We start from the raw sequence: 15576 nt of genomic DNA, 5'->3' as shown, positions 1-15576 counted from the left end.
AAGCCAAGTGACAACCCTACCTTACCCACTAACTGCGAAGTATATGTTTGCTGCCCGAGAGGTTTGGAGTCATCCAGCGCGGAAACAGACCCTTCGGCCCAACCAGTCCATGCTGACCATAATCCCGAACCAATCCCACCTGCATGCTCCTGGCCCATATCCCTCCGAGGTGAAAGTGAAGATGGCAGATGCTGGAAACCAAATTCTGGATTAGAGTGGTGCTGGAAAAGCACAGCAGGTCAGGCAGCATCCGAGGAGCAGGAGAATCGACGTTCTCAGGCAAAAGCCCTTCATCAGGAATAGAGCAGTATTCTTAATGAAGGGCTTTTGCCCGAAACGTCGATTCTCCTGCTCCTCAGATGCTGCCTGACCTGCTGTGCTTTTCCAGCATCACTCTAATCTTGACCCATATCCCTCCAAACCTTTCCTAGTCATGAACTTATCTAAATGTCTTTTAAATGTTGTAACCTTACCCGCATCCTCAGGAAGTTCATTCCACACACGAACCACTGTGTTTTGAAAAAAAGTTGCCCTTTGTGTCCTGTTTAAATCTTTCTCCCCTCAAAATTATGCTCCCTAATTTTGAACTTGCCCCACCCTAGGGGGAAAAAGCCTTTGCTGTTCACCCTATCTATTTGGTTTGATTGATTTATTGTCAGGTGTATTTTGTATTGGATGGTGTCACTACTACTCTGGCCCCATCTTAAAGTAAACCAAAGTGTAGAATATAAAAGCAGAAATGTGAAGTAACAGTGTCCAGTTTTACACTCCTCCTTGTAAAATGTTCTGTCATGGCCGTGGTGACCAGGCATAAGTCCCCTTCGCTGTTGCAGCTGCTGTGAGCGAGTGCTGCCCATCTTTGGCTGTATCGTGCCTCCTCTGACACCCACAAGTCCCTGCCGATGCAAATGGCACCGAGGCAGCTGTATCTGCACTGGCCCCAAACTCAACTCCACTGCCCCTGTGTACAGTCTGCTTTGTGTCCAGGCCCTGAGTTTGATGGGGCTGAGCCCTGGAAAGTCACAATCCAGAACAGCAGATCATTTAGTCCATTTTCCCTCCTGGAACTGGACGGGAATGATTTGCTCTCCTTCCACCCCACTGCCCTGCACCATCTTCCGATTCAGTCACTAATCCAATTCTCTCTTGAATTCAGTCTCCCTGCCTTCTCCACACTCAAGACGGTGCCTCTGACGCTCCAGGGAACATAACCACATCCTGCTCAGAAACTGAAAACAGTTGAAGACTCATCTGGAATCGAAACGTTAGCTTGCTCTCTGTCCACGGATGCTGCCTGACCCGCTGTGACCTCCAGTATTCTTTTAAAATTAGATTAGATTCCCAATAGTGTGGAAACAGGCCCTTCAGCCTAACAAGTCCACACCGACCCTCCGAAGAGCAACTCACCCAAACTAATGCACCTAACAGTATGGGCAATTTAGCATGGCCAATTCACCTGGCCTGCACATAGAGTCATAGAGATATATACATGGAAACAAACTGTTGGAAAAGTTAACAGAATAACTTTGTAGCTACAGAAGATTTGTAGCTAAGCCTGTAACTTAGCTCGCTGAGCTGGAGGGTTGATTTTCAGATGTTTCGTCACCATGATTAGGTAACATCGTCAGTGAGAGTCTCTGGTGAAGTGCTGGTGGTATATCCCGCCTCTCTATTTATAGGTCTTAGTTTCTTAAGGTGTGTGATGTCATTTCTGTTTTTTTTCAAGCGAAGGTTGATAGGGTCTAAATCGATCTGCTTATTGATGGAGTTCTGGTTAGAATGCCATGCCTCGAAGAATTCTCGTTCATGTCTTTGTTTCACCTGTCCTAGGATGTGGGTGTTGTCCTGGTGAAAGTGGTGTCCTTCTTTGTCTGTATGTATGGAAACTAGTGATAGTGGATTGTGTCTTTTGTGGCCAGTTGGCGTTTGTGTACCCTGCTGGCAAGTTTCCTGCTTATTTGTCCAATTTAGTGTCTTTTTACTGTTCTTGCATGGCAATTTATAAATGATGTTAGTTTTGCTTGAAGTATCTAATAGATCCTTTAGGTTCATTAGTCGCTGTTTAAGTGTGTTGGTAGGTTTGTGGGCTACCATGATGCAATGGGGTCTGATTTAATGACGAAACAGTACCTGTTCCAATAGAGTAACATCCCAAAAATGCATCCTTGGCAATGGCAAATTCAGTAAAATAGATTGTCACACAGGCAATTCTCTAGTCCAGGAGGAAAACCATCAAGAGGAATCTCTGAGAGGGAGAGGGAGAGAAAGAGAGAGGAGCAGGGAGAGATGTGCTGCAGCTCCCAAACCTTCCAAGACCCCAGCAACTGCCACTGAAAAACTGAAGCTAAAATATCCAGGTTCTGGGAGAGCTTGACCCCACCCATTCAGGCTGCTTCTATTGTTCCAGCTTCTAAAAACAAAATCCCAAGGCCTCACAAGCTGTTTACTTTACTGGATTCAAGTAGACAGCTCTGTATCTCTGTCTTAAAACCATTCTTCAAGAAAAAAGACAAAATAACCTCTTGAATCCATGGTAGTTTCACACTGTTTATTTGTGAAAGTAACAACAGCATCTCGAAGTTGATCTTTTTTCAATCAGTCTGTTCAGACACACCTCTGGAGCACCAAATGGACCTTGAACACAGGCCTCCTGGGCTAGAGACGAGGGACATTACTACCCCATGCCACAAGATGATCATCCAACTCAGTCCCCTACCTCAGCTTTCTCCCCTACACCCTTTAGCTCTGAGCGCTGTGTTAGCCTCCTTCCTGAAGACATTCAGTGTTTTGATCTCACCCACTTTCTGTGGTAGAGAATTTTTATTTTAATTCATCCATGGGGTTTGGGTGTCCCGGGCCGGGCCCAGCATTTGTTGCCCATTCCCCCATTGACCGGTGGGCTGTTAAGGGTCAAATCACATTGGGTCTGGAGTTATGTGTAGGCCCGACCAGGTAAGGACATCAGTGAACCAGATGGGGTTTTTCCAACAATTGATTCACGGTCATCCTTAGACTCTTAATTCCAGATTTTTTACTAAATTCTACCATCTACCCTGGCAGGATTTGAAACTGTGTCCCCCAGAGCAACAAAATTTTCCACACTCTTCAGGTGAAGACATTTCTCCTCATCTCGGTCCTGAAGACTGTGACCCCCACCCTCTCCCTGTTTCTGGACTCCCCCAACCCGTCGGGAGCATCCTTCCTCTGCGTTTCCAAAAAGTAAAAAACCGAGAGAGCTGCAGATGCTGTAAATCAGAGACAAAACCAGAAATCGCTGGAAAAGCTCAGCGTTGTCTGGCAACGTCTGTGGAGAGAAATCAGAGTGAACGTTTCGGGTCAGGTTCCGAGGAAGGGTCACCGGACCCGAAACATTAACTCTGTTCTCTCTCTCCACAGGCAAACAAAGCAAAATGGCCGAGCAGAGGCTGAGAGCCAAGGTCGGTATCCATGGGGATGGCCTCAACTGGGACCTTGGGTTCATGTCACACTACAGGAGACCCCATTGCACTACACATTCTCTCTCTCATTCACACACACACACACACAAACACACACACTCCTACAAACCCATACACTCACGTGGACACTCTCTCATACACAAGCTCTCTCTCATATGCTCAAAGTCTCCTCTACATCGGAGAGACAGGTTGCCTTCTTGTGATCGTTTCAGAGACACCTGCTCCCACCAACCCCACCGCCCCGTGGCTGAACACTTCAACTCCCACTCCCACTCCGTCAAGGATATGCAGGTCCTAGGCCTACTCCTCCACTGCCAAACCATTCCTACCCGATGCCTGGAGAAGGAACGCCTCATATTCCTGCAACCACACAGGATAAATGTGGGTTTCAGCAGCTTCCTCATTTCCCCTCCCCCCACATTATCCCAGTCCCAAGCCTCCAACTCGGCACCACCCTCCGGGCCCCTCCATCACTGCTCCCTCTAACCTATCACCTTCTCCCTCACCTATCACTTTCCCAGCTACCTCCCCCCAACCCCACACCCCTCCCATTTAATTCTCAACCCCAACCCACAAGCCTTATGCCTGATGGAGGGCTTATGCCTGAAACGTCGATCCTCCTGCTCCTCGGATGCTGCCTGACCTGCTGTGCTTTTCCAGCACCACACTCTTGACACCCACACCCTATACCCCTTTACACCCACACTCACACACATACACACACTCTCTCACAGACATTCAGACACCCCCCCCCCCCCCCCCCCCACACACACACACACACATATAAGTTTGTGGGTTGAATTTGTATTGCAGAGTTACATTTTATTTTGCTCAAAATCTGCATGAATCTATGTAAGATTCTGTAAATCCCTTTTTTAGGTTAGAATCAGTCTGACCATTGGGGCACAGACAGCCTCACACAGGGAAGCTCACACCTTCAATACATTATCTGGGCCGACATGGCACCTATTGTTAAAGTTCACTCGAGAATGTTAATTTTAAGAAAGTTCTGGGAAAGAACTAAAACTAACATGGTCATTGTAAAAGATGAGAAATTTAACAAATAATCCAGGTCTCTTTCAATATATAATTTCAGTTACATCACACTGTAAACTTTTGCTGTGTCTTACGATCTTATTCTCCACAACCACCTGACGAAGGAGCAGCGCTCCGAAAGCTAGTGCTTCCAAATAAACCTGTTGGACTATAACCCTGGTGTTGTGTGATTTTTTTAAACTTCTCTCTCACAGACACTGCCAGACCCTGCTGAACTTTTCCAGCAGCTGGTTTTCGGCTGCTCCTGTGTTTGTCTCTGTGTCGCCCTGTTATAATTTTAAAGGTTTCTGCCCCCAACCCCATCCTGTCACCATTATGGGGTTTCAGTATTAGGTCTGTGTCTCGCTAGGCCCTCTGCACGGCTGGTAGATCAATCTGTGATCAATAAATGCGGTCGTTGTTTGCGTTAGAGCCCGGGTGTCCCTTGGGAGAAGGAGCACGCGGTGTCCACCAACACCCTGGAGTCGTTCAGGGAGAGGTGGGGCGCCGCATGGAGTGGAGTGTATTATTTCCCCCTCCAACTCTGTATTGATTTAATCCCTGCCCTCCCCTTCACTGTTTGATCACACAGCACTGCCCTTTGATGTGAAGGGCAGTGCTTGTCACTGGCCACTTGGTTTTTTTCCTATCTTCCTGGTGGTGGAAATCGAATAAAGATTCGTGCCCCTTGTGTCTCTCACTGTGTCTCACACCTACACACACACAACATGGGTGCTGGGGGGGAAAAAAATAAACACTGCCACAGTTAGACGGTAGTGTGGGGGTTAACACGAAAAAAAATTAGGAGATTCAAGGTCACTGGGAAAAAAAAGTAAATGCTATTGTTCTGCTCAAAGCCAAACTTGAAACAAACACCCTAAAGTTTGGGCCATTGCCACTGGACAGCGGTGGGGCGCTGCAACCTGATTATTTAATAGGAGAGGTTTGTTTCTTGGTTCAGCGCCCTCGGTCCCGGGGCTGGGTGAGGTGGTCGGGCAGATTTGTTTTTTGCAGCGCCATTTTTGGAGCCGGAGCCGGAGGCTTGGGGCCTGCGCTTCAGGTCAGTCCGGGGAGGGGGTCGGGGGTCAGGGGTCAGGGGTCGGGCTCTCATTGGGCATTGTCCTTGGTTCAGAGATTTGGCTTCAGGCCTTTGGAGGGAGGGAAGGGGACATCAGGGAATAAACCCCAAAATAAACTGGAATAAACCCCAAAATAAACTGGATTAAACCTCAAAATAAAACCCAAATTAAACTGGATTAAACCTCAAAATAAAACCCAAATTAAACTGGATTAAACCTCAAAATAAAACCCAAATTAAACTGGAATAAACCCCAAAATAAAACCCAAAATAAACTGGAATAAACCCCAAAATAAAACCCAAAATAAACTGGATTAAACCCCAAAATAAAACCCAAAATAAACTGGAATAAACCCCAAAATAAACTGGAATAAACCCCAAAATAAACTGGAATAAACCCCAAAATAAAACCCAAAATAAACTGGAATAAACCCCAAAATAAACTGCAATAAACCCCAAAATAAAACCCAAAATAAACTGGAATAAACCCCAAAATAAAACCCAAAATAAACTGGAATAAACCCCAAATATAAACCCAAAATAAACTGAATAAACCCCAAAATAAACTGCAATAAACCCCAAAATAAAACCCAAAATAAACTGGAATAAACCCCAAAATAAACTGGAATAAACCCCAAAATAAACTGGAATAAACCCCAAAATAAACTGGAATAAACCCCAAAATAAACTGGATTAAACCCCAAAATAAAACCCAAAATAAACTGGAATAAACCCCAAAATAAACTGGATTAAACCCCAAAATAAAACCCAAAATAAACTGGAATAAACCCCAAAATAAAACCCAAAATAAACTGGATTAAACCCCAAAATAAAACCCAAAATAAACTGGAATAAACCCCAAAATAAACTGCAATAAACCCCAAAATAAAACCCAAAATAAACTGGAATAAACCCCAAAATAAACTGCAATAAACCCCAAAATAAAACCCAAAATAAACTGGAATAAACCCCAAAATAAAACCCAAAATAAACTGGAAATAAACCCCAAAATAAACTGCAATAAACCCCAAAATAAAACCCAAAATAAACTGGAATAAACCCCAAAATAAAACCCAAAATAAACTGGATTAAACCCCAAAATAAAACCCAAAATAAACTGGATTAAACCCCAAAATAAAACCCAAAATAAACTGGAATAAACCCCAAAATAAACTGGAATAAATCCCAAAATAAAACCCAAAATAAACTGGAATAAAACCCCAAAATAAAACCCAAAATAAACTGGAATAAACCCCAAAATAAAACCCAAATTAAACTGGAATAAACCCCAAAATAAAACCCAAAATAAACTGGATTAAACCCCAAAATAAAACCCAAAATAAACTGGAATAAACCCCAAAATAAAACCCCAAATAAACTGGAATAAACCCCAAATAAAACCCAAATTAAAATGGATTAAACCCCAAAATAAAACCCAAATTAAACTGGATTAAACCCCCAAAATAAAACCCAAAATAAACTGGAATAAACCCCAAAATAAAACCCAAAATAAACTGGAATAAACCCCAAAATAAACTGCAAATAAACCCCAAAATAAAACCCAAAATAAACTGGATTAAACCCCAAAATAAAACCCAAAATAAACTGGAATAAACCCCAAAATAAAACCCAAATTAAAATGGATTAAACCCCAAAATAAAACCCAAATTAAACTGGATTAAACCCCCAAAATAAAACCCAAAATAAACTGGAATAAACCCCAAAATAAAACTCAAATAAACTGAATAAACCCCAAAATAAAACCCAAAATAAACTGGAATAAACCCCAAAATAAAACTCAAAATAAACTGGAATAAACCCCAAAATAAAACCCAAAATAAACTGGATTAAACTCCAAAATAAACCTCAAAATAAACTGGATTAAACTCCAAAATAAAACCCAAATTAAACTGGATCAAACCCCAAAATAAAACCCAAATTAAACTGGATCAAACCCCAAAATAAAACCCAAAATAAACTGGATTAAACTCCAAAATAAACCTCAAAATAAACTGGATTAAACTCCAAAATAAAACCCAAAATAAACTGGATTAAACCCCAAATTAAACCTCAAAATAAACTGGATTAAACCCCAAAATAAAACCCAAAATAAACTGGATTAAACCCCCAAAATAAAACCCAATTAAACTGGAATAAACCTCAAAATAAAACCCAAAATAAACTGGATTAAACCCCAAAATAAAACCCACATTAAACTGGAATAAACCCCAAAATAAAACCCAAATTAAACCCCAAAATAAACTGGATTAAACCCCAAAATAAACTGGATTAAACCCCAAAATAAAACCCACATTAAACTGGATTAACTCCCAAAATAAACCCCAAATTAAACAGATTAAACCCCAAAATAAACTGGAATAAACCCTAAAATAAAACCCAAATTAAACTTGATTAAACTCCAAATTAACCCCCAAAATAAACTGGATTAAACCCCAAACTAAACTCCAAATTAAACTGGATTAAACCCAAAATAAACTGGATTAACCCCCAATATAAACTGGATTAAACCCCAAAATAAACCCAAATTAAACCCCAAAATAAACCCCATATAAACTAGATTAACCCTAAAATAAACCCAAATTAAACCCCAAATTAAACTGGATTAAACCCCAAAGTAAACCACAAAATAAACCCCAAAATAAACTGGATTAAACCCCAAACTAAACCCCAAATTAAAGGGATTTGGAAGGGTTTGGAGGGAGATTGGCCAAGTGCTGGCAGGTGGGACTAGATTAGGTTAGGATATCAGGTCGGCACGGGTGAGTTGGGCCGAATGGTCTGTTTCTGTGCTGTACATCTCTATGACTGCATGAATATAGCAGCAGGCTGGAAGGGGCTGAGTGGCCTGCTGCTGTTCCTGTTTCTTATGGCCTTACTGATCACAGAGACTGCCGAAGGGTCTGTTTCCGTGCTGTACGGCTCTGTGTGTGTGTATGTGTGTGTGTGGGTGTGTGTGTCCCCTGCATTACGTTTCCACGCGGTCTCAGGTTTCCACGGTTAGCACCAAAGGCTTGATAAAGGCAGGCGGTTCTGGTGGACACTTGGCTGTCTAGAATGTTTGATCAATTCCGGCAGGCTCCTGGGGCCGGGTAGTAAAGAGGTCGACATGCGTTCAAACGCGAAAGTGTTCGGCCTTCAGAGCGCTGAGTTTATTTTCGTTCCTTCTTGTCTTCCAGCCCCCGATTGGCTTCGGACACAGGCCCGGTTCCCGACGGTTCGTCCCCATCACCATGAGCACGGCGTCGACAATACGGACTCAGCCCCTCGGCGCCTTGACCATTCCGGGGGACCCGTACTCGGTGTTTGTGCTGAAGGAGGGCTACGCCTACACGGACGGTGACGGTAACACCAGAGCGGACGGCACAATAACGCTGCTGAAGGGGAGCCATGTGGTTTTGGTGGACACCGGCAACCCCTGGGACAGGGACCACCTCCTGCGGAGCTTGGGGGCCCACGGCCTGGAGCCTGAGGACGTCTCGCTGGTGGTCTGCACCCACGGCCACTCGGACCACGTCGGCAACCTCAACCTGTTCCCCGAGGCCACCGTCGTGGTGTCTCACGACGTCTCTGCCGACGAGGGGACGTCTACCTCAGCCAGGGGCTGGGCTCAGGCCTGCCGTACCGGGTGGATGACTGGGTGGAGGTGTTCCCCACGCCCGGGGCACTGCGCCGGCGACGTGAGCGTCCTGGTGAGGGGCACGCGGGAGGGCGCGGTGGTGGTGGCTGGGGACCTGTTCGAGAGGGAGGGTGACGACGGGGCTTGGCAGCTCCTGAGTGAAGCCCCCGCCCTCCAGGCCGAGCACCGCGGGAGGGTGCTGGAGATGGCCAGCATCATCATCCCAGGACACGGGCCGCCCTTCCGGGTCGTAAAGGACAGGCCAGCCTGCTCCACTGTGACCCCCACCAACACCAGCACTGGCTTCGGTTAACCCTCCACCTCCCGCTGCCCAGTACAGCCAATCACCATCCGCATGGTCATTCCCCCCCCCAGCCAATCACCATCCGCATGGTCATCTCCGCCCCCAGCCAATCACCATCCGCATGGTCATTTCCCCCCCCAGCCAATCACCATCCGCATGGTCATTCCCCCCCCAGCCAATCACCATCCGCATGGTCATCTCCCTCCCCCCTCAGCCAATCACCATCCGCATGGTCATCTCCCTCCCCCCCCAGCCAATCACCATCCGCATGGTCATTCCCCCCCCCAGCCAATCACCATCCGCATGGTCATTCCCCCCCCCAGCCAATCACCATCCGCATGGTCATCTCCGCCCCCAGCCAATCACCATCCGCATGGTCATTTCCCCCCCCAGCCAATCACCATCCGCATGGTCATTCCCCCCCCAGCCAATCACCATCCGCATGGTCATTCCCCCCCCCCAGCCAATCACCATCCGCATGGTCATCTCCCTCCCCCCTCAGCCAATCACCTTCCTCATGGTCCTCTCTCCCCCCCCCCCCCCACCTCAGCCAATCACATTCCTCATTGTCATCTCCCCCCCCCGAGCCACTCACCCTCCACATGGTCACCCCTCCCCTCCAACAGCAAATCACCTTCCTCATGGTCATCTCCCCCCCCCCCCCCACCTCAGCCAATCACCTTCCTCATGGTCCTCTCTCCCCCCCCCAAGCCAATCACATTCCTCATTGTCATCCCCCCCCCCCCCCCCCCCACCGAGCCACTCACCCTCCACATGGTCACCCCTCCCCTCCAACAGCAAATCACCTTCCTCATGGTCATCTCCCCCCCCCCCCCCCACCTCAGCCAATCACCTTCCTCATGGTCCTCTCTCCCCCCCCCAAGCCAATCACATTCCTCATTGTCATCCCCCCCCCCCCCCCCCCCACCGAGCCACTCACCCTCCACATGGTCACCCCTCCCCTCCAACAGCAAATCACCTTCCTCATGGTCATCTCCCCCCTCCTCAGCCAATCACCTTCCTCATGGTCATCTCTCCCCCCCCCACCTCAGCCGATCCCCTTCCTCACGGTCACCCCTTCCCCTCCCCCCATGAGCCAATCACCCTCCTCACGGTCACCCCTCCCCCCATGAGCCAATGCCATCTCTCAGTCGCCCCTTGGTCAGATCGTTGTGGGTTTGATCTTTGAGTGGTCCTGTGCAGGCTGGATGGGGGCTGTGTGCAGACTCTAATCTGTCTACTATCAACTAAACCATTGGTAAAGCTGCTTAGTGACTAACCTGCCAACCAGGATCTGGAACTGTCCCCTGTTAATCCCACATGAAGGCATTCACATGGCACACATGGTTAACAGAGTCATTGGAGATGATGGAGCTACAAGAGGCACTGTTTTCAGACGGGCCATTAAATGGGTGTTTATCAGTGGGCGTACTGTCTAAGAGTCTGGATTTGTGTGTGTGTGTGGGTGTATGAGTGTGTGTGTTTGTGTGTGTGTGGGTGTATGAGTGTGTGTGTTTGTGTTTGTGTGAGTGTATGAGTGTGTGTGTTTGTGTTTGTGTATGTGTGTGTTTTGTGTGTCTGTGTGTGGGAGGGCTGTTTGGGGAGTGGTGTGTGTGTGTGTGTGTGTGGGTTTGGGTGTTTGGGGGGACTGGTTGTGTGTGTGTGGGGGTGTGGTGGTGTGTGGGTGTTTGAGGGGACAGGTTTGTGTGTGTGTGTGTGTTTGGGGGTACTGGTATGTGTGTGGGTGTGTATAACCGGGGAGGGAGGGGACTGTAGCCGGGGTGGGAGGGGGATTATAACCGGGGTGGGAGGGGGATTATAACCGGGGTGGGAGGGGACTGTAACCGGGGTGGGAGTGGACTATAACCGGAGTGGGAGGGGGACTATAACCGGGGTGGGAGGGGACTGTAACCGTGGTGGGAGGGAACTATAACCGGAGTAGGAGGGGGACTATAACTGGGGTGGGAGGGGACTATAACCGGGGTGGGAGGGGGATTATACCCGGGGTGGGAGGGGACTATAACCGGGATGGGAGGGGGAATTATAACCGGGGTGGGAGGGGACTATAACCGGGGTGGGAGGGAACTATAACCGGAGTAGGAGGGGACTATAACCAGAGTGGGAGGGGGACTATAACCGGGGTGGGAGGGAACTATAACCGGAGTAGGAGGGGACTATAACCGGAGTGGGAGGGGGACTATAACCGGGGTGGGAGGGATCTATAACCGGGGTGGGAGGGAACTATAACCGGAGTGGGAGGGGGATTATAACCGGGGTGGGAGGGGGACTATAACCGGGGTGGGAGGGGGATTATAACTGGGATGGGAGGGGGATTATAACCGGGGTGGGAGGGGACTATAACCAGGGTGGGAGGGGACTATAACCGGGGTGGGAGGGGGATTATAACCGGGGTGGGAGGGGATTATAACCGGGGTGGGAGGGGACTATAACCGGGGTGGGAGGGGATTATAACCGGGGTGGGGGGGTTATAACCAGGGTGGGAGGGGGATTATAACCGGGTTGGGAGGGGACTATAACCGGGGTGGGAGGGGACTATAACCGGGGTAGGAGGGGGATTATAACCGGGGGTGGGAGGGGATTATAACTGGGGTGGGAGGGCTCTTTGATGATGTTGGTTGGGACAGTGGGAAGTGTAGACAGAGTCAGTGGATGGGAGCCTAGTGATAGACTGGGCTGTGTTCACTACTCTCTGCAGTGTCTTACAGTCCAGGGCAGAGCAGTTACCATCCCAAGCTGTGATGTACCTGGAGAGGATGCTTTCTACGGTGCATCTGTAAAAACTAAGAGGGAATGTCAGGTGGTGGGGGATAGATTTAAAAATAATTTGTAGAGCGGTGAAAGAGGAATTGAAGGGACAAAGGCTGGTGAGCATTTGGGATCCAGGAGGGAACTCTCTCTGTGTCAGATACACACATGAGGTGCAAAAGCCCATAGTCTGCTACAGATCTAAGTGGGATTAGTAGTGTTGCAGGCAGCCTGTGGGCCGAACGGCCTCTTTCCTATGCTGTAAGGTTCAATTGGCTCCATGAACGTACCCGTTGTGGGTCGATGAGAGCGAGTGGCATTCTTGTTGGATTGTAACTTTAAGAGCTGGCTTGGTTCAGGTGAGAGATTCTCCGCAGCAAACTCCCTAATGGATCTCAGAGAGGCTGGTACATGTCCATCGGGGCTGTCGCTATTCAGGAAACCCTCCCGGAACTGAAATCGATCTGGAAATCATAAACAGCTGAAGGTTCAGTGACTCGTGCTCAGGGTACATGAGTCCTGTGAGAACGTTATCAGCCCTGGAATGTACAGATCATCATTTATGACCCTGCGACAATTATTCTGTATATTTAGGTCGAAACTTCCGTCTTCATCTCACCCGTGAGTTCTCCAGTGGAGCTAGTGTGTCCTTTATACCCTCCTGTAGATACCGCGTCTCGGATGGGCGACTCTCAGTGGGTTCAGATTCTTGGTGAGAATGGTTTTGGGACTGAAGCACACGTTGAGCCGATCAAATTGAGATTAAATCTCAAGCTCCCCTTCAGAACTAGGAGCGGGAACAGGCCATTCAGCCCGTCGAGCTGCTCCACCATTGAATACGATACCATTTCGGGCCCAACTCCACTCACCTGCCCCCTCCCCTTGACCCTTCAACCTGTCACTTGTTGAAGACCTATCTCCTCCTTTGGATTTACTCAATGCCTCTGCCTCCATCGCATTCGGGGGAAAGGAATTCCTTTTGCGAGAGGCGATTTCTGCTCACCTGAAAATGGTGACATCTTGTTGCAGGTTACCTCAGATGCAGAAAACAAACTTTCTGCCCCCAGTTTTTGCAACTCGGAGACGGGCAGCAAGTGCTGGTCCCGTGGGTGGTACGGTGGCACAGTGGTTAGCACGGCTGCCTCACAGCGCCAGAGACCCGGGTTCAATTCCACCCTCGGGCAACTGTTTGTGTGGAGTTTGCACGTTCTCCCCGTGTCTGCGTGGGTTTCCTCCAGGTGCTCCGGTTTACTCCCACAGTCCAAAAATGTGCAGGTTAGGTGAACTGGCCATGCTAAATTGCCCGTAGTGTTAGGTACATTAGTCAGGGGTAAATGTAGGGGGAATGGGTGGGTTGCACTTCGGAGGGTCGGTGTGGACTTGTTGGGCCGAAGGGCCTGTTTCCACACTGTAAGTAATCTAAATCTAATCTAAACGGTCTGTGCGTTCCGCCAGGGAATACAAACAGAAATCCTTCAGGGAAGGAACTCTGCCTGGTCTGGCCTACACGTAACTCCAGACCCACAGCCTAGTAACTGTAACAGAAGAACCCACTGTCAGTGCGTTTTGGTTCTTGGTGAGAATTTCAAATCATTTTGGGGACTGGAGCATACTGCCAGGTCTTGAGACATTTAAATCTCAAGCTCCATTTAAGGACTAGAAGCAGGAGACCTACTGACCATTGATTAACTTATTAACTAATTCCTGATGAAGGGCTTTTGCCCGAAACGTTGATATTCCTGCTCCTCGGATGCTGTCTGACCTGCTGTGCTTTCCAGCCCCACTCTAATCTAGACTCTGATCTCCAGTATCTGCAGTCCTCACTTTTGCTATGAACTCCACCTCCCCCCCCCCACCCCCACCCCCACCCCCCACCCCGGTGATTAAATAAATGCGAACAACACCCCCATTGCAGGAGTGAATAGAGAGACAAGTTCGAGGTCAGAATAGGCAGCTTCAGTTATGGCATTTAAAAAAAAACCCACCATCAAACCTGGAAAATGGTTGACACACCAGGACAAGAATTGTCCACGCTAGTGGGAGAGCACACTGCAATCATTTGTGTCATCAGCTCTGATAACTGCATTCTGCTTAGTCAGATACTGAGCAATTAAACTGTATTAAATGCTGAGTGTTTGAAAGGTGCTATTTCGTAACAAGATTATAACGTGCAATTTCAAAGCAGCCCTCATAATCACAGCCAACACCAGTCCATAGGCACCCAAGCTCAGCCCTCCATTTCGTGGGTGTATTGGTTGGGTGCAATCGCCCCCCACTCCCCGTTCCAGTTATTTGAGAAAGTCCTTTGTCATTTTCCCGGACGTATTTCAGTCCCACGCTCCTGCCCTTCGGGGTACCCGGTGCCGAGGATCTTTGGGTAGGGTCTGCTCCCGGGCCTAGCCAGGACGGCGATGCCCAAGCCCAGGCAGTGGGCCGTAGGCACTGGGTCATCTCTGCCAACCACCTGCCCCTCTTCCCCCCTGGTGATGTTCGTGCCCGGGTATCCTTGGAGAGGGAGCATGCAGCTCCATGAACCCTCCGAGTGTCCTTTAGGGACAGAGGTGGGCAGCAGGGGCCCGGACAGTGCATTATCTCACCCCTCCAGATCCATCTTGGGATAGTCCCCTCCCCTCACAGTCCAAAGACATGCAGGTTAGACTGTGCTAAATCCACCCTAACCTGTACCATCCCTTGGGCACTATGGGACAATTTAGCACGGCCAATCCACCCTAACCTGCACATCCCTGGGCACTATGAGACAATTTAGCACGGCCAATCCACCCTAACCTGCACATCCCTGGGCACTATGGGACAATTTAGCACGGCCAATCCACCCTAACCTGTACATCCCTGGGCACTATGGGACAATTTAGCACGGCCAATCCACCCTAACCTGCACATCCCTGGGCACTATGGGACAATTTAGCACGGCCAATCCACCCTAACCTGCACATCCCTGGGCACTATGGGACAATTTAGCACGGCCAATCCACCCTAACCTGCACATCCCCTGGACACTATGGGACAATCTAGCACGGCCAATCCACCCTAACCTGCACATCCCTGGGGCACTATGGGACAATTTAGCACGGCCAATCCACCCTAACTTGCACATCCCTGGGCACTATGGGACAATTTAGCACGGGCCAATCCACTCTAACCTGCACATCCCTGGGCACTATGGGACAATTTAGCACGGCCAATCCACCCTAACTTGCACATCCCTGGGCACTATGGGACAATTTAGCACGGCCAATCCACCCTAACCTGCACATCCCTGGGCACTATGGGACAATTT

At 48.5% G+C, this 15576-nt stretch overlaps 1 protein-coding gene across 1 annotated transcript in view; it reads left to right on the top strand.

Annotated features, from left to right (window-relative positions):
- Positions 1 to 5475: 5475 nt before the first annotated feature.
- Positions 5476 to 15576, top strand: part of LOC140492531 (metallo-beta-lactamase domain-containing protein 1-like) — a 63050-nt gene continuing 52949 nt past the window's right edge. Inside the window, exons 1-2 of the mRNA XM_072591460.1 lie at positions 5476 to 5553; positions 8769 to 9281. Coding sequence (XP_072447561.1) covers positions 8823 to 9281 — 459 coding nt within the window. The 5' untranslated portion in view covers positions 5476 to 5553; positions 8769 to 8822. The remainder of the gene's footprint in view (positions 5554 to 8768; positions 9282 to 15576) is intronic.

Source organism: Chiloscyllium punctatum, chromosome 21 (assembly GCF_047496795.1).
Source record: "Chiloscyllium punctatum isolate Juve2018m chromosome 21, sChiPun1.3, whole genome shotgun sequence".
NCBI classification, from domain to species: domain Eukaryota; kingdom Metazoa; phylum Chordata; class Chondrichthyes; order Orectolobiformes; family Hemiscylliidae; genus Chiloscyllium; species Chiloscyllium punctatum.
The sequence above is the reverse complement of the archived record's forward strand: the minus strand, read 5'-3'. Positions and strand labels throughout refer to the sequence as shown.